The 21,631-nt window shown below is 54.4% G+C and overlaps 9 protein-coding genes across 9 annotated transcripts; 2 read left to right on the forward strand and 7 right to left on the reverse strand.

The window, feature by feature from the left end:
* Positions 1-1,274: 1,274 nt before the first annotated feature.
* BJX68DRAFT_266687 (NPP1 family protein) lies at positions 1,275-2,133 on the reverse strand (the record flags this gene model as incomplete). Its single annotated transcript, XM_071045583.1, has 2 exons — positions 1,275-1,779; positions 1,886-2,133. 2 exons carry the CDS (start codon positions 2,131-2,133, stop codon positions 1,275-1,277), a joined length of 753 nt encoding a protein of 250 aa, XP_070899348.1.
* A 585-nt stretch (positions 2,134-2,718) lies between these two features.
* BJX68DRAFT_266688 (acid phosphatase precursor) lies at positions 2,719-3,701 on the reverse strand (the record flags this gene model as incomplete). Its single annotated transcript, XM_071045584.1, has 2 exons — positions 2,719-3,440; positions 3,524-3,701. The coding sequence occupies 2 exons, from the start codon at positions 3,699-3,701 to the stop codon at positions 2,719-2,721; spliced, it is 900 nt and encodes a 299-aa protein (XP_070899349.1).
* A 382-nt stretch (positions 3,702-4,083) lies between these two features.
* BJX68DRAFT_91366 (uncharacterized protein) lies at positions 4,084-5,806 on the reverse strand. The gene has a single exon (XM_071050000.1). The coding sequence runs from the start codon at positions 5,621-5,623 to the stop codon at positions 4,466-4,468; it is 1,158 nt and encodes a 385-aa protein (XP_070899350.1). The 5' UTR covers positions 5,624-5,806; the 3' UTR covers positions 4,084-4,465.
* Positions 5,807-6,267: 461 nt separating this feature from the next.
* On the reverse strand, positions 6,268-7,503 carry BJX68DRAFT_275776 (glycosyl hydrolase family 61-domain-containing protein; the record flags this gene model as incomplete). Its single annotated transcript, XM_071047916.1, has 1 exon — positions 6,268-7,503. The coding sequence occupies one exon, from the start codon at positions 7,501-7,503 to the stop codon at positions 6,268-6,270; it is 1,236 nt and encodes a 411-aa protein (XP_070899351.1).
* Positions 7,504-8,043: 540 nt separating this feature from the next.
* BJX68DRAFT_91392 (carotenoid oxygenase family protein) lies at positions 8,044-10,264 on the reverse strand. The gene is made up of 3 exons (XM_071050001.1): positions 9,738-10,264; positions 9,146-9,688; positions 8,044-9,071 (listed from the first exon to the last, which is right to left on the reverse strand). The coding sequence occupies exons 1-3, from the start codon at positions 9,804-9,806 to the stop codon at positions 8,070-8,072; spliced, it is 1,614 nt and encodes a 537-aa protein (XP_070899352.1). The 5' UTR covers positions 9,807-10,264; the 3' UTR covers positions 8,044-8,069.
* A 675-nt stretch (positions 10,265-10,939) lies between these two features.
* On the reverse strand, positions 10,940-11,937 carry BJX68DRAFT_91398 (uncharacterized protein). The gene is made up of 3 exons (XM_071050002.1): positions 11,706-11,937; positions 11,382-11,635; positions 10,940-11,309 (listed from the first exon to the last, which is right to left on the reverse strand). The coding sequence occupies exons 1-3, from the start codon at positions 11,895-11,897 to the stop codon at positions 11,204-11,206; spliced, it is 552 nt and encodes a 183-aa protein (XP_070899353.1). The 5' UTR covers positions 11,898-11,937; the 3' UTR covers positions 10,940-11,203.
* Positions 11,938-12,304: 367 nt separating this feature from the next.
* BJX68DRAFT_237011 (uncharacterized protein) lies at positions 12,305-15,233 on the reverse strand (the record flags this gene model as incomplete). The annotated part of the gene is made up of 6 exons (XM_071040107.1): positions 12,305-12,496; positions 12,542-14,293; positions 14,350-14,668; positions 14,724-15,012; positions 15,074-15,131; positions 15,180-15,233. The coding sequence occupies 6 exons, from the start codon at positions 15,228-15,230 to the stop codon at positions 12,479-12,481; spliced, it is 2,487 nt and encodes an 828-aa protein (XP_070899354.1). The 3' UTR covers positions 12,305-12,478.
* A 774-nt stretch (positions 15,234-16,007) lies between these two features.
* Positions 16,008-16,547, forward strand: BJX68DRAFT_266694 (uncharacterized protein; the record flags this gene model as incomplete). The annotated part of the gene is made up of 3 exons (XM_071045585.1): positions 16,008-16,053; positions 16,109-16,252; positions 16,354-16,547. 3 exons carry the CDS (start codon positions 16,008-16,010, stop codon positions 16,545-16,547), a joined length of 384 nt encoding a protein of 127 aa, XP_070899355.1.
* A 1,130-nt stretch (positions 16,548-17,677) lies between these two features.
* On the forward strand, positions 17,678-21,545 carry BJX68DRAFT_266695 (uncharacterized protein; the record flags this gene model as incomplete). The annotated part of the gene is made up of 3 exons (XM_071045586.1): positions 17,678-18,104; positions 18,152-21,402; positions 21,459-21,545. The coding sequence occupies 3 exons, from the start codon at positions 17,678-17,680 to the stop codon at positions 21,543-21,545; spliced, it is 3,765 nt and encodes a 1,254-aa protein (XP_070899356.1).
* Positions 21,546-21,631: the final 86 nt, after the last annotated feature.

A 21,631-nucleotide genomic window follows, 5' to 3' on the forward strand; every position in this document is an offset into this window, starting at 1 on the left:
CAGCAACGGTACCACGATAGGAGGCAAGGGCCAGCCTAATCCAGGTTGAACACCAACGAAGCTCATAGGTATAGCCCAAGGTTGTGGGAAGCTCAGTTCCTTTGTCATTCATAGAAGATTATAGGGCGAATGGTTCTTTCCATGTCATGTATCTACATCTTGTAGCTTGGCAACTAGATAGCCTAATCATCCCTGAATGCATGGCTGACCTCGAGCCGTGGCGATCTGGTAAAAGTCCCTCTACTCCTTCGCCCCGCCGCCCCGCTACATGCTACGTACAGGCGTATATCTACGCGCTCAGAACGACAGCAGAGAAGATCTTCACAGCAGTCCTCTGATGCCCCTCCTTCTTCGCATGGAACGACGACGCCTGCTGAAGGTTAGCCTTAATCCCGCGGTGAAAGCCTGGCTCGTCCTGATACTCTAGCGGAATCAGCGCCGCCCACCCCTCCCAGCCCTCGACCAAGTGGTTCCCGGCATTGGGCGTCCACCTGGCCGTCTGCTCCAGCTCCGTCATGAGTTTGTTGAACTAGGTATTATGCGCTAGGAAGCAGCACTCCTTAGCAAGTGCTTTCCCACATATAAATCACGGCCAAGAGAGGAAGTGTGGAGGAGACAAGGTGTGTATACATACCACGACATCGCCAAACAGGAAATCATTCCCACTCAAAGTCGACGTTGTAATTCCCACTCCACCTCAGAAACTGCCCGCCCAGACCAGTAGTGCCAGCGCTGCTGGAGATTCATTAACGAAAGCTTAGTCCATTGACAGAGTTGTCGATTAACGAATCCGTAGCCGGCACATAATACCTGCTGCCCTACTAGTAGCGCTATACCCCCGGCTCCGTCCTCAGCAGTACAGCTCCGTATCTGGAAGGTGTAATGGGGTCGTTCCTTCCTTTTTCATGGGGCCCCCGTAGCATAGCAACCGTTGCTCCTTCCGTAAATGCAAGAGTGCAGGCACGGAAGGTGCAATTGAGGGACCCTCCCACACTCGTGCCTTCCGTTTTTAGTCAGGAGAATAGCCACTGGCACCCCTCCTTTTCGCAGTTTCCTCATACGGCTTGCTTGATGTATACGAATACTGAGTAACCTCGGGGAATTCGGTGTCTTATCTTTCACTGTCTCAACTTAATATGCAATGTCCTGAAACCGAAGCGTCAAAGCAATGCTCTTTCATCTCTCGGACAGCAGGGGCACATTCTAGGTACCACTTCCCCCAGACAAACCGAGATCCCACGAATACCAACCAACTGCATATACAAGAGCTAATACTAATACGTAGCAGCCCCCAGATTCCCCGCGAACGTCCCGTCCTTGAACGGCACCGTCGCATCCCCAAAGTCCGTGTTCTCCAAGGCATTCCTCGCCGCCTCCGTCAGGCTCTCCCACGCAACCAACGGCTGACTTCCACCAACCGTGTCCGTCAGCCCCATCTGATGATTCACCGGCCAGACACTATAATAGCGAATCAACGGATGCGTCCCAGACACCGAGAACTCCGTATCGCAGTTCCAGTCCCCGTGCGCGGAGGGACACACGGCGAGGATGTTGTCGGCGCTTGTCGAGGATGCGTCGGAGAGGTAGATTATGACACCCTCCCATTCGTGGCGGTGCCCGAGACCGGTGCTTGGTGAGTCCTTGGGGAAGTACCACGAGTACATGATGGCGTTTCCGTAGGTGGACGTTGTCCCCGAGGCCATTGTGCTTCGCGCGTAGATCTGACCGGTGTTGCTGGAGCAGTCTCCTGTGGGGGAGCCCGTTGGCGCGAGGCCGCCGCTGCGTACATCTTTAACATATCACCAGCTTTCGTACATCTCCCATGCACTTGGGGTTACTTCTCATTCCCCTCGGGGTTGAGAAGTGGACGGGTGGGACAACGAACCTGGTATTCCCCTCGGCATCAACAGCCGGAAACGGCACGCACCCGCCCTCGACGTAGAGGTACGGCTGGTAGGCGAGGTACAGCTGGCCGAGAGTCGAGTCCGGGACTGTCTCTGGGAACCCGACGACGGCGTCGTGGGCGATTACATCGCGGCTGGTTAGCGGCGCAACAGTATCCGTTACGGGACTGGACACGGGCATGCTAGCCACCGAGGCGGCGAGGGCGAGGAGGAGGGTGCGGGTGGACATGTTGGACTTGGGCCTGGAGGGTGTTGGGGTCGGAGCTGGGGTTGGTGTCAGTGAAAGGAGAGCTGTGCTGCTCTATTTATACTAGTACGTTGTACGCGTCGCGCACCATCGCCGTGAGGGGCATCAATGTCCGGAGTCGATTCGGAGATGTTTCTTCAGCGAGTGGACCGGAATGTCGATCACGGCAGTGGAGAAGAGACTAAACACACACTAGCCTATAGAGTACGCAATACGGAAATAATAGTGGCATACAGCTGAATTCTTGACACGGCACTCGCATTGCAAGAACAGGGTTGTGTATAGTTGCCAAGAAAGCCGGGGCGAAACGTGCCTGATTATCCGGCAATGAGGGGAGGAGGGGATGTGCGCGCGCGGGAAGTTCGGCTTCTAGCGTCGTTGCATTCGAATACGCGGATTCATTTACCGTGCAGGGCGCTACCCCAGGAAGGGATATACTCCGTTGCTGTAGTGCAGTGTTGTAGTATTGCAGACTTTGACTTGCGAAGCGCACTCGCTGCCTTGAAACACTATCTGACATGGAGAGGGCCCTTGGTTTGACTAAGAAGTGAGGACTATGCAGGTTGGCTAAGGTAGGCAAGTCAACAAATCCCCCAACTTCTCCAAAACAACGCCCTGAGCCGCCGCATCAGCGTCACCCTTATCGTCCGCCGTGCCCACGGATACACTGACATAGCATCCATCCGTAAAATGGATGGTAGAGAATTCCGTCGGCAGCCGCGAACCGCCACACGTCTCAACATCATCCGCTGTAATGAGCGGGAGAGCCGTGAAAATGCGAGTAAGCACGAAACTAAAGTCAGCTGCACTCGCACACGTCTCGTCAACAGCCGGGAAGTTCACATTCAACCAGGTATTCTCGGGGAGGTACGGCGCGCCAGATACGACGAGGCGGTCGGTGAGTTTCGCCGCGAGCTCGCCATAGACTCTACTATAGTTCGGAACCTTGGCGTTCCACGCCGTGGGCTCCCCCGACTCGCCCGAGAACGCGATCGCGGGGATGCCCGCTGTCCCCGCTGCGTAGGTTGCTGCGCCGACGGTTCCGGAGATGTACACGGTCAGTCCGAGGTTGTTACCGACGTTGGGCCCCGTGACGGCGAGGTCGGGGGCGCCGTTGAAGAACTGCGGTGCGAGCGTGTCGATGCCGTGCTTGATTGAGGTGACGGGGTAGGAGTTTACCCAGTTCAGGCGCGGGTCTGTGGCGTTCTGTCCGGTAGGCCCGCTGTTGGCTGGGCAAGAGTCGAACTCGCATGCTTCTGTGCGGTTTGTGGGTTCTTCGTCGCGGGAGCCTGTGCGCTGTTAGAAGGGTTGCTCTCTTCAACTTTACTTCAAGGTTCGAGGTAGATGGTAGTATCATTCAAGCTGCGCATACCTGATCCACTTTTGTTCTCTGCCGGGGCGGATACAACGACCGAGTGGCCCGAGGAGGTCAAGGCGCTGTAGATAGAGCGAATATTGGCTTCGGCCCAGCCGTCGTCATTGGAGGAGACGATGTCAATGGCGTGAGCCAGCGGCAGGAGCGCCAGAGCGAGAGCAGGAGCAGGGCGCATTGCGAGTCAGGTGGTGGGTTTTGCTTTGGAGTTGAGGGATGCAAGGAAAGGCCTCCGTGCAGCGTGTGGTGATCTGCGCAATTTATCTGGAAGGACGAAGGTCTCCTGAGCCCGGAGCCCGTGCCGTTCGGTTGAAGCGAAGCGGGCTGAAGATGACGCGGATAAGCTGCAGACAGGGCTGGGCAACAAGGTACAGTGCGCTAGGGCGACGATCACAGCGCTAGGGCCGGAGGAATTGGGGGCCAGGTATCGCAACACGTGGGGATCAGCAGGTACTGTCAGTGGCAGTCACAGGCCGAGGCGGATGAACAAGCGAGCTACGAGTGCAACGGAAGACGGTAGACTTTAATTAGTGCGAGTGTGCGGAAGTAACGAGATCCGAAACCTTGCAAACGTACTCGGTGAGGTTTAAAGAAAGACAAATCAGAGGTCAGTGGAGCGACATCGGCTGATGCCGAGGCATTGATTGAACAGACGCAAAGCGTCGTGGGTGGTAATTAGAGATTACGCTGAATATTGGTGGATGCAGTATCAGAGACTGCGTTGGACGGGGCTTCTACGCCAGTCGCTTTTATGCTCATCGCAGGCCGCTGCACCGGGTGGGATGTACACCGTAGGCGACGGTAGAGGAGTGTCTGGCCCTGTCCTGGTCCTCGACGCGCCGAATCCTCGGAATGCGATTGGAGCGGACATGGCTGTCTCAACTTGCGATTGTTCGACTCGCATTGTGTCTCTTCGATTAGACTTGATCATCTGACCAGTCGTCATGTTTCCTTGTCTTTATCGTCCTCCTTGTCCTCCTTGGTCTCCTTGCCCTCTTGAAGCGTTTTCAAGATCAAGTCGAGCTTCGCATTGATATCGTTCCGAACCTCGATCATATCCCTCCGCATACTCTGTACATCCATTCTCAAGCTCTGGATATCCACTTTCAACGTCTGAAACTCCGCCATTGTAGGCCCGCTCGGTATCGTCGGAATGGGCGCAGGCGGCATATGATGCGGTGGCATGGGATACGGAGGATATGGAGGATACGGCATTGGTGGCCCCGTGGCAGCCTGTGTTGGTGGTGGTGGCGGCGGCGGCGGTCTCGTAGCTACCTGGTCATTCTGCTTCGGCCGCTTCGCCGAGTTCGCATTATTCGCCTCTGCGCCAGGAGATTCCGGCTGCCCCGGCCTCTTCAACGACTGCGTAGTCCCCGGCGTCGCAAGCTCCGACGCACCACCGACAGCATCACAAACCGAAATCCACTTATCCGTCGCAAGAACCAATTCCGTAATCGGCTGCTCCTTGACCTTCCCGGCCGCAACATCGCGCCTCCGCTCGCGGCGCTCCGACACCAACTCCTCGATAATCTGCCGACAACTCTGCCAGGAGAAATTGCGCTTGATCTGCCGCTTCAGGCTCACGCCGACGCAGTACCAGAAGCGCGTCGGGTTGTCGTGGAAGATGCTCTGGTATTCGAGGCAGCAGTTGACGAGGATGAGCACTTCGCTTTCTTGCAGCTTGCGCCCGCGCCGCTTTGTTAGGGGGGAGCCGCGCGCTGAGGAGGCGGGGGTGCCTGTTCCTGTGCCTTGTGCTGGTGTCCCTTGTGGTGTTTGGGTGGGCGCCGGCGCATTCTCTTTGTTTTCCTGTGGTGTCGTTTGCGGAGCGGGTTTCGAGGGGGTGTAGGGAGAGTTGTAGGGTGAGGGATGCGGGTGCGATTGAGATTGAGAAGGAGGGGGAGGCGCGTGAGGGTGAGGGTGGTAGGGCGGTTGGTACGGAGCTGGGTGCGGGTGTGCGGCGTTGTTGACTTGCGAGGGACTCGGCTGCGGTTGTGAGGGAGGTTGTGGCGGAGGAGCCGGGGGCACGACAGTTTTGGCGAGGCGATAGATGGGCGTGCGACCGGAGAGATCGGGAGGCCCGATGAATCTGACCGGGGCCATGGTCAGGGGAAGGGGAAGGGGATCCGCACGTCGCGATCTTCAAGTCGAACACTGGCGAGTGAGATTCGATAATCTCGCGTCTCGCGTTCGGCAATCGGCAGGTACAACGGGCGGGATTTACCTTGTTCCGATGCAGCCACGACCAGAAGTATAGCAGCACGTTTTGCATCTGCACCATCGAGTTCACTGGTGTAAGAATACTAATTTCACATCTAGGAGCTGTAGGGGCAGGGGGCTACTTTATTAATGCTTTATTAGGAAGCTCTGCCTGTTGATGTCCTATGTACGCAATGCACCAGCTGAAGTATATATTTCGGTACCAGGCGGCCCATGTACTCCACGGAAGTGCCACAATCTTTTGTTATTCAGGTGGCGTTTATTTGGTAATATCTAAAGGAACCCTCCTGAATATTGTCCATAATATGGATAAGAGCACTTTAAATAGTTGCCGCCACAACCCACTACTGGTCTAGGTACGTTGATGTACACCATGAAGAGTCTCGAGTGCAATCTACTGACAACTTTGCATTTACGCTCGGAGAAGTTGAAGAGTACAGTAATGTATTGACGGCTCTATACTCAGCTACTATACAAAAGAATACAAAAAATCTCCAACCCCGAGCAGTCCATCCATTCACCTTCATCTACGCAGGAATACACTGCGAATAGTACGGGTTATACTTATGGCAACTTGAACCCTCCGCACAAGCCGAAGCCCCCTTCCAGTTGATGCCGCCACACTGCTGGTAGACAGCCTGAGCTCCACCTTCACCAGACGAAGGAGGTGTAGATGTTGTCGGGGCAGTCGTGGGGGCAGAGACGGTAGTAGACGTGGCGGACGATGTAGCTGTTGTCAGCGTTCCTGGGGCGGAGGTGGTGCGAGTTGTCGCTGTTACTGTTGTCGCGGTCTGGGTTGTCTGCGCGCTAGTAGCGGTGCTTGTTGTCGAGGGGTTCGAGGGGACGGAGGCAGAGGAGCGGATGCTCGAGGTTGAGATTGTGGATGTTGCGCTGCTTGTAGCAGTGGCAGTCGCGGTGTCACTTCCAGTGGCAGAAGCAGTAGCAGTAGCAGTCGCACCACCAGTCCCTGTTTCCGCAGTCCCAGTAGCTGTGATAGCCGAAGTAGCCTGCGCAATCGACGAAGCACCACTGTACAGCGCAGGTCCAGGGACCTCATACGAGTCGAGGCTCGCGTAGATGTTCACAAGGATACCAGCTTCATCAAGGGTATACAACTCCGTACCCAGGGTTCCAGTCGGCTCATCAGTTCCAGAGCCGGTAATCTGCAGGTTGAAGCACTGAGGATAGTTCTGCGCACCACCCTCGGTCCCGGCACTGTGCAGGGCGATGATCTCATGGCGGAGTACATAGTTTCCGGGGGCAATCGACTCGGGAATCTGCACCATCCAGCTGTTGTTGTTCTCGATGAGCTGGTCGTCGCCCCAGACACCAGGGACAGCAGAGTTATCAACCAGTCCGACACCATCGATCTTGAAGAACTCGAGCGTCGTCTTGTCAACCGTCTCGCACGCACCGTTGCACGAAGCCAGGTAGTCAATAACAGGTCCGTGGTGAGTATCCGGCCACTCAGTCCACTGCAGGTTGATCTTGTCTCCCGCCGCGACAGTGACATGGCCCTGGGCGTTTGTCGCATTGAGCGAGCAGATTAGGTCAGGGTTCGTGTAGCCCGAGCTGACATCCATGGGGCCACCGCCGGTGTTGGGAGTTCCCCAGGCGGCAACCACCGGCGGGGTCTCCATGTAGGGGTAGCTGTTGATGTCCCAGCCGGCGTAGTAGACGCCGTTGACGACGATGTTTGTGACGTGGCCGTGGGCGGCGGCGGTCGCGAGGAGGGAAGCAAAGGAGAGGTAGGTTCGAGACATTTTAGCGAGTGTTTGATGTTTATGGGAAGTCAAAGTGAGAGTGAGAGTGAAAGTGAAGCAAAGAATGTAGGCGACCAGCGCAGAGAAGGAGAGGATGCTCCAATCAATGAAGCGGTGATGAAGTTGTTGAGACGATTCTGAGAGGAGGCGAAACGAGACGAACTTGGGAACGAATTACTTATATCTTCAACCCTCAGGCTTATTCGTAGCCTCTGTTTTGAACAAGTTGAAGCGCTGACGAGGCCATGTGCCAAGTTGAAGCGGCGGGGTGAGTTGCTGTTTGAGATATACTCCCTCGGCCCATTTCCGCCAATCACAGCACACGCACCCCTTACCCTACTCCATCCTCGTTTCAACTTACGACTGCGAACTCCGGAATCTCGGATTTACACTACTATCTGCCGAGTCAGGGAGTCCGTCCTGGTTTCAGAAAGAGCTTGTGCGGGAGAGCTGCAGTTATTCCGCCACTGAGTTTATGAAATGGTGCTGGCTAGTTCTCGGCGCATCCCATCAAGGCCTTGAATTAACCGCTGAATATATCACCCTTAGATTAACCCAGTATGTATCTACAATCTATTCTTCATATGTACGCCATGCAAACCAGGAGAAATGGCCCGATCAAGTTCTGCCCGCGCAACCTCCTTCATCGTCCGCGCATCCAAACAAACCAGATAACTCGTCCCCTTCTCCCCATCCAAGACAACACTCAACAGATATCCCGCATCCTCACTCTGACTAGTTCCATCCGGCACAAACACCGCCTCACCAGGCGTATGCGGCTTCGGTTCCATGCCCCAATACGTCACCGACCCAGACTCCATATCGACCTTTCCCAGCCCGTCCACGAAAGACGAGTATCCCCGGTCCACGATCCCGTATACATAGCGCTGTTTCTTTGTTGCGTAGTGAGGGTTCATTGTTGGTAGCTCGACGGCTCGCTCGATGGACTTGATGACTTCGACGGGTGAGACGCCCTTCTTCCTTCCGGTCTTGGGGACGTTGGCCAGTTTATACCGCACGATAGTCGGTCTCGCGCCGTCGTGCGGCGCAACCCCGGACCCCGTCGAGAGGACGTTCTCATAGTACAGATTCCGCATGACATAGTCGTCCTTGAACTGCGCGACATCACAGAAGATATCAACATTCTCTCCGTCTTCCCTCTTCTCTTGAAAAGCATTAATGGTGTGAAAGGCGAAAAAACTCGGACTGTCAAAGGTCGCAACAACCCCCCTCCCACCCCGCCGATCAACAACATACCACTGACACTTCGCAGCCCGATTGAACTTGAGTGCATCGATGATATTTCGCTCCCAGAGGATCGCCGTCCCGTGCCCCTGGAAATATAAGGGCCACACACAGAGGATGACAAAGTCGCCCGAGAGGAAGAACGAGTGGATGTAGGCCGGTTTCACTTTCCCACCCGTGATCGTGGCGAGAATGCTGGTTTTACCCGTAGCAGCGGATGTCGTGAAGACCCGGTAGGTTCCTGTCCGGCCGAAGTCGAGGTTGAAGTTGTAGAGGTCGCCTGTGTCCGGGTCGTAGGCCGCGTGGGCGCAGGAGAGGGGCCCCTACATTGATCCACGGATTAGCCGCGCAGCCCCTTCCTCTACCTCGAAGTATAACCAAACGAGAAATGGAGTACCTTCAAATCCGGATGCAACCCACTCTGCTTGGTAACTCCCACCGGCTCAAGGGTATCCATATCCATAACCTGCGCAAGGTCATTGTCCGTAAGCGCCGTGACCTTCCCCTTCGAGAACCCCGGCATGTTGGGCCGAACCGTCACACCCACATTCTGCATGCTCGGCCGATCATGGCCCGGATCCGCGGGCTTAAATAGACACTTCACTTTCTCGAAATAGGACATGCATGGATCCCGCTTCTGTCCGAAGGTGACGTAGGTATCGATGTTCTTGCCCTTGCGGGCCTCCTGGAGGAGCTCGTCGCATTGGCTGCGGGATGTGTAGAGGACGCGCGTGGAGTTGCTGTCGTTGTCGTGCGTGATTTCGAAGCGGTGGATCATGGTGAAGCCGTCGAACCAGTGGTGGCGCGCGTAGGTTCCGCTTGGTGTGGTGACTTTGTAGTGCGCGGGCCCCGTGCGGTAGAGGGTTCCGCTGACGCAGGGAGGGAATGTGCCGATTATGCGGAGGGGCGTTGGGGTTGGTGATGTGGTGGGGGCTTCGAACTGGTTTTGTTAGTATATGGTTGGCGGATGGGAGAAAGAGGAGGCTTACGGCGGCATCGTTGGGCCAGTTCTTGTACGGTGTTCTTGTTGGCGTTGAGGTTGCGGGGATGGAGCCCATGTTGCTTGTGCGGGTTGATAAATCTCGAGATGGTATTGGATACGAGGTTGTTGAGCAGGGTATGTAGGATGAGTAGGAGTAACAAAGAATGCACAATGTGGAAAGAAACTGTTGTACTGCACAAAGGCAGTGTGATGCGGGACAATGCCAGAGATTATATACCCACTCCAGGCCTCGACATCCCCATCCTCACCCTCCCAAAAGCAATACCATCATCATACAGATCTGTCGCCTCAACATCCCCAAGCGACCAAAGCAAGCGAAAACGCCCCCTGCACGGGCGGGGCGCACTAGCCACACAGGCCCACTCTGGCCAGCCTAATTTCCAGCGGACCAACGGCAGCCCAGGCTTAGCGAGCAGATGTGGAGGGACGCCGAACACATCCATGCAGTCGACGACTCGAAGCATTGCGCTGGTGGGGGGATCCGCGGGACTTCGGTTCGTAGGATGCATGAGCTGTTGGAATAGTATACATAAATTATCAGCCTTGACATCCTTGTATACTCTCGGTTCTCGGTCTCGCCACTGATTTGCAGGTTTCGCTGGCGCCTATCTCCTTCCCCGCATACGGTCCGCTCATACCGAGTCCGTGTCCGTGTCCGTACTGTTCCTCGCCCAACACCAGCCTCTTCAAGTAGCGGTTCTGACTGGCGAGAAGCTTGTTACTTGTACTGCTGCTTCTACGGGCTAACTTGCCCTGGCATCCTTCGCGTAGGCGACGAGATAAATGATCGTACGTTCGCGGCGCTAATTCGGCTGCGCCGAGAGCGCGCAAGCATCAACAAGCATATATGGCAGGAAACAAGGAGGGGAGCTAATATAAAGTGCTGTGGTCAGCTCGGGGTTGTGGCGTCGAGCGACAGGGGTTCGTTCAGCTGTCGGCTGAGCTGCGGCTCTTGGGCTGGTGATGTATCTGGATGCCTGGAGGTTAGGAAGGGGAATCCAGGGGGCTCCGGAACGTCGTTGGTCGTGTATGCCTTGTGAGAGCCATATTGTCCTGGCTTGCTTCAGGGTTGGCTAGAAGTGCCTGGTAATTCGAGTACCTATTCTTCTGGTGGACCGCGCATTGTGAATCCGGCAGGAGTATACGATGCCCAAACTGTTCGCAATCTTACCCAGATTGAGGCTCAGCTGAACGAAAAAAGCAGTGACGATCATTCATTAGATATTAATGTTGTCGCCTTACAGGGTATTGGTGTATAGTATTAACTGTACAAGCGATATTAGATATTAGACATTAGCGCCGAATTGATAAATCCGCGTCATCGTTGTGTCCAGCACCACGCTGAGTTTTATTTCAGGTGCACGAGCTCCCCTTCAGCTCGTTCATTCCCTTCAATCATACCATCATCATCTGCTCATCAACTCATATAGTTCATGGCTGCCTGGAAGGCATCTAGGCCACCTCCTTCCCAGGAGCGAGGACATTCCTACCCTTCGCAATCTTCCTCTCCCTATCTGTCGCCCAACAAGCCCAAACAAACAGACCGAGATGAATCGCACTAGAACAGGCCGTCAGCTTTCTATCCCCATCCACTATGACCAGAATACGAAATCATCCTGCAAGAACATACCAACAAACAAGTCCCATGACCGCCCCAAACCACTCGACCCTCGCCAGCAGTCCCCCATCGCAATTATTCCCAACCGCACAGGCGTACGACGAGTTGAAGAACGGCTCGATCATGATGACCATGACGATTGTGCATCCGGCGAGCAGGCCAAACGCGATGAAGTCGAAGGCGAGGTAGACGCCTGGGTGGATGGGGGTGTGTAGGATGTAGCGGAGGATTAGGACGGTGCTGGACCAGAGGAAGGCGTATGCTGTCTAAGAATGAAAGAAGATGTTAGTATTGGAGGTGTTGGGGAGGGTAAGATAGAGTTGGGGTGAGGCGTACAGAAGCTACAACACCGGGTGTAACGCCCGATCCGACGCCATCGTTGCTAACATTCTCATGGGCAGGGATCGTCCAGGCCAGCGTCGATAATGCTGCGAGGGAGGCGAGGATGCTCAGCACGCGGAGACTGAGGAGCGCCCTGTGGCGGTCGTTGGCGTAGTAAGGGGATGGTATGGGAGTGTTGGAGTTCATCTTGAAGAAAATAGAAAGTGGTTTATCTTGCACATCAAGATTGTTCCTGAGAGAGCGGGAATAAGAAGCCTAAATATCCATTTATGCCACATTCCCACTGCGCAGTGGCAGCTGGGGATCGGCGTTTCGGACATCAGCCAAGACGGATCGAGCAGGGCGGAGCAGCCAAGAGCCTCGCAAGCTCCAGCACGTTGAAAATAAGTCGCTGTCTGATTGGATAACGCTCATGAAATCTTTCCCAAATGGGATAATGGACTGTGGATCAGTGATCGGTCCCTTGCGCCACTGGGGCAGGGCATGCAGGGTCCATCTCAGCTGTCCTCCAGTGGCTACACAACGGAGATGGTACAGCCTGCGCCAAGAAGGGGCGATCCTGAAACCAGAAATTTGCATTCAGGCAGGGCTTAGACAGGAGAGAATGAATTTGTCGGGGTTTAACCTTAGTAGTACGCACGATGGATGCGTCGTGTCTGGGGCTTTTGTACTACGTAAGAATGTATTCGTGGAGGAAAGTAAAGTCTAGTATCCAACCACAGCACTAGAATCAGCCAACAACCGTTGGACGAGGCGCTACCAATCAATTAAAGAGAGTCACAGAACTATAAAATGTTAGTACAGATTTGGCTTGGGACTAGGGAACTCACAGTCTCCCAAGAAGGTACTGCCGGCGACAGCCCCTTGCGATCGCGGATACTGCGCACGAGCGCTTCTCGATCTCCCTCGGTCTCCTCCCAACGATCCAACCATATAGACACGTAGCTAGACTCACCAGCAGCAGACAGGATCGCCTCTTGAAGCCCTACTACCTGGCCAGAACGGATATGCGCTTGCATGACATGCATGCCCGAGGGATCCAATCCGTCATTGAAGACGACTCCCCTTCGGTCACCAAGTATCCCTCTCACAACATCCACAAACTCAATATGAACATGCACCTCAACTACATAAACCCCCTCAAGCAAAAACGGCCTCGCCCTCAGGACTGACCCATAAACCGCACGCCGCATAGTCGGTATAAGCTGCCCCCCACCGCGCCCCCGCGCATCCGTCATCAGCGCGATATCTACGACGTCAATCCGTACCCCATGAAGCGGTTCCTCGCATAAAGGACCCTCGCGGACAGACCACTGGAAACCCGAAGTGAGACTTTCCCGCACCTCGGAGACGTACTGGACGGCGACTGTTGAATCGACGAGGATGTTGGGCCCGCTGCCGAGGGGACCGAAGGACCAGATGTTCTCAGCGGCCTTGGGGGGCCAGCTGTGGTGGTTGGTGAGGTATGTGCTGCGTCGGCCGGGGTCGCGTATTGTGGGAATTTCGCCAGAGGAGATTTCCTTTGTGAGCTTTTCAGGGAGAGGAGTTGCGCGGACATAGAGACGGATCTTCTTGTTTGGAGATTTCGTCATGCAAATTTCTTCAGAGGGGGATTTGATGCCTTCACGGTAGCGAAACAGTGGCTCGGATATCCTGATGCGTCGTCCGCCGAGGAGGGCTCGGAGTTCTTCAACGGCCGTTCGCACCTGGAGCTCGTTGAAGCCCTGGATGACATATTGGCCCTGATCATTGACAAATGCATTTATGTACGGATTCGACCGTGACAGCGACCGGATACCAAGGACGAGAAACGGCGTATCCGCCTCGTTATTCACCACAACGGTGACGTACAGTGCAGCCATATCCATAAAAGTCATATCCCTGCACCTCGTGGCTACGTCCGAGGTTGTAATCGTAAAGGGCTCACTCTCGTTCTGCTGGCTGCTAGAGGACTTCAGGAGCTTGCCCTGAACCGCGACGATATTGCCAGCGGGTACAGAGTCAACAGTCAACGCTGCCAACCCGGCGATAATACTCGTTCTTGTAATGCTCCCCCCACGCGGTGATCTCCAGTGCCCCTGAAGTGTCCTCACATCCTGGTCGGCTGTGACTGTCCCTGAGAAGACACGCCCAAGGAAGTAAACGCTCTTGTCATCTGCCGTAGGCATGGACCGTGTTATGTAGAGCACGAGCGGTCCATTCTTGCCGCACGTGTGGATTCCAGCCCCGGCTTCGTCGTCGAGGGGGGCTTGATATAGCCACTCTAAGCGGTATTGCTGAGCTGATACTGGCGATGGGAGATGTGTGCATATCATTTCGAGGATGGTGTCGCATACAGGGAATAGCTTGTGCATAGCAGCCTGGAGGAGGCGTTCGCCTGATAATTGCTGCTCTGCGTCGTCGAGGGTGATACCAAACGTGCCGAGGATATCCTGGACTCGGCGACTGTCTGAGTTGTATGCGTCGTAGATCTCGAAAATCGGGGCCAGTATGAATGCGTTGAAGGATCGTTCGGATGCTGTCCTGTCATACCCTGCTTCTCGGTTCCGTACGCGCCGCTCAGAGTCGAAGTAGCTGTCGCCCTGCTTTGCATGAGCCAACCAACAGACAAAAACACGCAGAAATAAACAAGACCTACCCAAAGACGCCCAGCCATGTTCTCAGATGGAATGCCAAACCTCTCTTTGCAACGAGTCGCAAACTGGGGGAGGCCGACTGCCCAGCCGTGAGCAAGACAGGAAAACGCAACATTCCCAACCACCGGAGCTATGCGCGCCTGACCAAAGGACTGCCCGGATCTCTCAATGATGGCGTTGATGGTGCGGATCTGAGCGCTAAGCGTCTGATACAAATCCTCTTTGCTCTGGCGGCGGGCAAGAAGCGACTCGATGTCCAACAGGATGACAACTTTGTTCCTTTCTAATAACGCCGTGGAAAGGAGTCCTTCTGCTTGAGACCTTGGTTTCATATTTAAATTAATAAAATAGGGGTACATTGCACAGGATGACATACCATATTCCCAATCCAGCATCCAGCACGATGATAGCGCCGTCTGTGATGCGCAGGCTTAATGCAGCAGCCTCTGGCTGGACTGGGCAGTCAGGGTCGGTGATGAGGTTGAGAAGATATCCGTTCTGATTTTGCTTCTTTTGGTTCGCTGCCTCGAGTTTCACGGAGAATGACTGCACAATTTGCTTCGCGATGGTGTCGCAGTCATCAGTGTCCTGAGCTCCATCATCATGACCAACAACAGAAGCGCTCTGAGCGAAAAGACTCGCCAGCTTCGATCTTTGGCGCCCTGCTGGAGGATGAATAAAACATAACGTTAGCTAGTGAGGCAGTCAGAGGAGAAGGAAAGGCACCTAATGAGAGAACAGACACGTTCCGAATATTATTCGTATCCCTCGTCAAGGTCTCGACCTGGGGCTATTAGTCTCATGCGATACCTCAGCAGTTTCGGATGCGGACCTCATGTCTCGGAAGGCTTTCAAGCCTGTGATACCTGGTCGTGGCCGCCATGCGGTGGGTGTGTTGTCAGGTCAAGGTCTGCTGGCCTGACGATGCGGGGTGGAATCTGGGCCCACAGCTCGTATTCGATAAGCGAGCATCATCGCCGACTTGGGTCAGACGAGGAGGTGAGACTGCTCTACATACTTGAAAGTCCACGAGAATATCCCCTTTCGACGAGGATTTTTATCAGAAGCTTGATCTTGACGACCTTCAAGTACTTCACCGAGATGACCGACAGCCTCTCCCCAGCCTCAACTCACCAACGAAAGCACCTTCCCTGAAAGTACCCTTGCTTTGACATTGAATATGTGGGCCAAAAAGGCACGCGTCATACGTCATGTCCTCCTCAGTTGATACGGTGATCATTTATCGTCAGGGGCATTGACTTCCGTCGCTGTCACGAACCACCTCGGTCGATCCAATCCCAGCCCTAACTTCTGAGACAGTCCTCCTTCCTCAGAGGACATGAGAACCCAACCAGAGGCCACACCGCTACCCTCAGCTTCACATCCTGCAATCCTGAATCTGAGACCTTCATCATGCTTTTGTCTTGGCTTACCGCATTTGCCCGTTCATATGTCAAGGTGATGCTGCGCTTCGTATTCCGACGATCATCTGCACCGCGACCGCCAATCGCGTGTCCGGGAATGAGACATGAAGCAGGACTCTGTTTGTTTGATGGAAACATATAATCTGCCTTTTGTTCTGGTCCTGTGGGACTCTCGACGGTCCTACTTCTCAGATCAACAGAATCCCTAGTACTAGACTACATCGGACGCTGACAGTATGCACCTCACCCAAGTCCTCGGTCCTCTCCTGCCCGTACTGGGTTGTACGTTCCCACCCAATAAGACGCCATGACGCTCTTGCTTACATGATCTCTTCAGATATAACCCCCGTGGCAGCAGCCGGCTGCGGCGAGTACGATGGCTGCATCGGCACCGAATTTTGCACCACAAAAACCTTCACCGCGCCGTCCTCGACTGTGATCACAACCTGTGTGCCGTACCCAACCTGTGTCGGAGTCTATGGTACGTAAATCTCCTGGAGGCATAACCCCTGCCCAGCCCTACTACGACCCTATCCAAGGATGCACCCCACAGGACACTACCTTCTGACACGATACTGGCAGGTGAATGCACATTCGGTTCGGGCCCCGGCTGCTGCTCCGGGTACTGCGCCGCGACCCGATGCCGTCCGACGGATGGGGACTGGCCTGGTTGCTCCGAGGACTTGGGCCCTTGTCTCGCGGATGAGAATTGTTGTTATAGTAATGTTTGCGTTGAGGGGCTTTGTGTGAAGCCGACTGTCACGCCGCTTGCTTGATGCTTGAGAGGTGGATTCTACTAGTTAGACTAGCACCGTTGTTTGGGAAGCGGTGGCCCATGATATTCAGTCTTGTTGCCGCCCTTGGAGTTGCAGCATAGGCTTTTGGGTCCCTGGAGTTCAGAATTGTTAATTAGTGGATACCCTCGACTACAGTAAAGGGTTATATTCCAACTCTGTCTATCCAGATAGGTGAATTGCGGAACAATCTACTGCAAGCCTTGAGGCTAGATAGGTGACAGGATCACGTGGTCGCCAGCCATCCAATAAAGGGCAGACGCCCTGAACGTAGGTAGGTATTTCTCGCGAGCCAATGACGGAAGAGACTGATTGCTATTCTGGCCAAGCCTATATACACACTCTAAGACTCTGTATATGGATTAGGCTGTGCAGGTGACAAAAGGTGGGAGGGATGAATGGCCAATCGACTCTTGATAGATGCATGTAGATGTCTGGTGGAGGGAAGAATTGGCAAGGAGCGACGGGGCTATACAAAGCAAAGATCACCTGGGTGCGAAGAGTAGTTCGAAAAGGATAGAGAGCCCAGCAGAAGTAGGAAAGTAGGCTGTGGAGTGCAGTGTCGTACAATCCTAGACAGAGCCGGGCGGAGCCATGATTGTCATGGCGGTTGCCATCATTACAGCCGCGGAGGAGCAGTTCATTGCACCTTCTTCAGCAATGTTGGGCCGAAATCTCCCACGCAAAGAACGACGAGTCGCCCTCCTTTTCCTTCGCACCAATCTTAGTCAAGCAACACAGGGAGATTGCGCGATTTATTCACGCACAATGGCCCTTCTTTGAGGGGAAGGTGGCTTCGTTACGCATGGGATCCGGGATCCTGGAGATTCTCCAGTAGGACGTTGAGAGGAGCAATCGATTCTGCTCCGTACGTCTGCAAGGGGTCCGAGGGCCTCTGATAGGTCTCCTTCACTTCTTACGGGACTTCTACTGGTCTGAGCGTGGGGCAATGCCTGGAACGAACTGGCATGCTGCATGCCGCGCGCTGACTGAACCGCCAAAGGAGGAAGTACGCAAGGCTGCCGGCTGAGCGGCTGAGCCACCCCAGGCACTTTTAACCCCGCCAACCCCCGCTCAGATCTTCCTCGCAACCCAGACCCTCGCCAGCCACGATGGAGATCGTCGGTATTGTCGCGGGAATTCCCGCCTTGATCCACGCTGTTCAAGGGCTCACTGCCACCCTCCAGGCACTGGCTAATAGGCGACACAGCGCAAAAGTTGCGGGAGAGCTCCTGTTGCAGCTCATGGACATTGAAAATATCCTGAAGGATGTGCAGCAGAGATGGAAGTCAAACCCGATCGACAACTGCCAACTGCAGAGACTTGCTCCGGTTCTCTCGCAGCTGCGGACCGAGTTCTCATCCCTCCAATCTGACCTGCAAGTCAAATTCTCCAAGGAAGCATCTAGCTTTCTGAGGAGAGCGCTTCCTTTGTCTACAAGGCTGGATAGAACGTTGAAGGAGTCGCTGAATCGAGTCACCCAAGTGAAGACGTCGCTCACATTGATCATCGTCCACCATCATGACAGGCTGGCAGAAGGTATGGCACCGGGACTGCCCATCCAGGCTGATACTGACCACTTGCAGAACATCGCAAAGTCTCCTCCTCTGATCTTCGACTCGCTCTCCGTGGCCTCCTCCGACCGTCGGGCGATAGCTTTATACCCCAGAGGCTCGATAACACCTGTGAGTGGATTTGGTCGCATCCAGCGTTCACAACCTGGATGGACACGCCAGTGTCGCCATCGGCGGATTTTCGAGGGCGCATATTCTGTCTCTATGGCCCCAAAGGCTGTGGCAAATCGGTACTGCTCAAATCCGTTGCTGAGCGGCTCAGGGGTCGGGGAGAACACGTATCGCACTTTGCCTTCTGGGCTGGCAGTGAAGCACAACGCAGATTCTTGGACTTTCTACGGTCGCTTCTTTGGCAGCTTCTTGGCCCTCTTTCCGATAGTCAAGTTCGAATGGTTACAAGCCAGCTGGCTGCCGATTCTAGTATCGACGAGCGTAACGTCATTGTAGCCGTCGAACAGGCTCTGGCCCTCAACACGGCCGATTTCTACTGTCTGGTGGACGGAGTGGACGAGTCGCTCGATGACTGGAACATTCGGGGCCAAGGCTGTCTTGAGACCATGCTCGGTCTTGTTAAGCGCCACCCTGGGCTTTATCTGCTGGTTGCAGGCCGCGAGCCATCCATTCGCACGCTTCTGAAAGAGTCCACGCCCAACCTCGAGGTGACCGAGGATTGTACGCGCAGCGACATCAACAAATTCATAGCTGCCGAGCTGGACGATGTACCGACAATACAATCTCCGGAGGCCAAGCAAATGGTCCAGAGGAGTCTCCAGGAGCAATCCAAGGTCATGTTCTTATGGACCACCCTCATTTTGAACCAGCTTAGGCGGTGCTATACGGCAGAGGAACTCAGTATCACGCTGAAGCAGGTTCCCCATGACCTCGACCGCGAATACCACCGTCTTTTTTTACAGCTAATGGCGAGGACAAGTGGCACACGGACAAGACCCTCTGCATCTATGAATCGAGCGCGGATTCTCCTCATGTCGATCCTCGCTTCCCCTGAACCGTTGACTGTGGATGAACTACGCTACACCTATGCAGCCCATGTTCATAGGGGGCCTAGGATTGAGGATAGCCTTATACCTGTTGACGGTATCATAGACGCCTGTGGTGACTTTTTGAGAATCACAGATGGCCGTTACCATCTTATCCACGCCTCGTTGATCGATTTTCTGACTCGGTCATCGGATGAGTGGCGTGCCGAGGACTGCGAAATCGAGTATTTTCGAATCGATCGCTCAGTTGCTCACAAACACATGGCTGCAGTGTGCGTTGGGTACCTTGAACGCCTTGACTTGGGGTATCCCCTGACAGATGGTGGCGCACCGACGCTGCCATTGAAGTACCCGTTTTTCTCCTATGCGACTGCCCTGCTTCCCTACTTCCTTGCTAGGGTTATCCTCCATGGCGACAGCGCCTGGGGCCATTCGGAGATCCGTCGTGTCGGTAAAACACCCCAAGCATGGGCTCTGATTGAGTACGCGTTGGCCACCATCCAAGGAATTCAGCCGCACAGCAACGGGGACCACCTTCATTACTGGGTGGAACTTGCATCTGTACAGTTCGATTGGCGACCGCAGGCGCTCTTTGCCATCTACGAAACGGAGCTACAGCGGCGGTTGGATTGCTTTGGGGCTGAAGATTCCCGGTATCAGGTATTGCAATCCATATCTGCGCTGATCGTCACGTTTTATCCGTATAGGACAGGCACAAGTTCCTCTGGTTCTGTCTCTAATAGCCGGCGATATGCGAGCAGCCATGCCAGTAGGCTCTCACAAAAAGGAACGATCCCTGCTGCGCTTAGCAAGTATCTGATGGGAAATATTGGCTTTGTTGGGCAGAAAATACCGCAAGCTCTTTCCACATTGACCAAGGGTTTCCGAGAACTCGCAGTCTTGAACCTGAAGCAAATGACGTCGGACTTGATGACATTGTCTCCGGATGTTCTACCCGTCCCCGTTGTTCTGCTCATGTTCCAAATGGCCTTCAGACGTTATGACTGGGTATCAGCGGAGAAGCTGGCCGCGACCGCGCTGAAGAGGACAAGGGGTAAAAATAACTTCTGGGAGTGCCTAAGCCTCATGTGTCTCAGCTTTGCTCTTTGGAACCGCATGGAAAGTCCCGAGGAGGCAATACAACTTGCCCTAGAGTGCATCAGGAAGACTGCTCAGGCCGACTCGCAACCGCATTTCCTCGCAACGAAGACAGTGGCATATATAATTCTTACAAGATTATTAATACTGGAGGAGCGGGACGAAGAAGCAAGAAATGCGCTACACAACCTCGAAAGCCTTATTGGGATGGACCGTCAAAAGAGCGGAAGCCGTATAGCAGAAACGCTGTACCGGACAAGACGGGGGCTGGCCTGGCGGATGACACCTCTACAGGCAGTTGCTTCTGACTATAACGAGAAGGGGAAGTACACGGATGCAGCTAATCTAATGAACCGGGCCCTAGATATTTCAGGAGGCGTGGCCTCAATGGAACAGCTGGCACTGCCCACGCGAGATTGCCTCGAAACACAGAGGACCGCACTTTACAATGCAGGCGATATCCAAGCCTGTATGACTTGCTGCCGGCGGCTTCTGGAATTTCTGGATGGGTTGGCTCGGGATCGGGCAGATGAATCGAACAACAATTGTCGACGTGACACGTACATTGAAATGGGTTGGTGTTTCGCTAGGTTGGGCAGCTTTGACCAGGCCAAGGAGGCATTTCGTCAGGCTGCGAAGGGTCTTCAGCTTTCGAACCACAGCAATCATGAAAACCATACGGAAGCGCTTTTTAGCCTTGCATATGGTCTGCTACTCACAGGTAACTACGAACAAAGCGCTATCATTGTCCGCAAGTTTTCGGCGCCGGGGACTGTTACCGAGGACAAAACAACGTTGTGCCCTATCCCGTTTGGGCGAATACAATCACTGGTCGACAAGATGGAAGGAACGGGCATCATTGAGTCTGACTACAGGAATTTTCTGCGCTCTGCATCGCTCTTAAAAGCAGCAGAGGACCTGACGGATGAAGACGCCTCTGAAGATGCTGACTGGTGGATAGACAAAGTATCGAGTTTGGAAAGCCCCCCACACCCTGCGTTCCGTTACAAGTGTGCCCTTCTTCATTTAAAGGTCATTGACATCCTGCTTGGTGTTACCAACCGCAAGCTAACAGCAGTCATCTACTACCGCCGCTTGGCAGATTCTCTTTCTGCAATGGGGCACCACGCAGCCGCCGGGCTGGTGTCAGCTGATGCAGCATCCCGGGTTTTAGCGACCAGCAACGAGGCACCGCCACTGACTGTTAAGCTGAAGCGGGCTAGGAGCTTCTCGGAATCGGCATCTGGACAGCCTCTTGTGACCTGCAGGAGAAGGCTTTTGCGGCCGCGGTCTTGGGAGCTGTTGTGTAGTGTTCGTGACTAGTTTGATCATAAATGTAATGTTATTCTTGCCAAGTCTGCCATATTTGTTACTGTTGTTGAATGCTGATCACAAT

The sequence above is a fragment of the Aspergillus pseudodeflectus genome (genome assembly GCF_044049435.1).
Source record: "Aspergillus pseudodeflectus strain CBS 756.74 chromosome Unknown BJX68scaffold_20, whole genome shotgun sequence".
Classification (NCBI taxonomy): Eukaryota; Fungi; Ascomycota; class Eurotiomycetes; order Eurotiales; family Aspergillaceae; genus Aspergillus; species Aspergillus pseudodeflectus.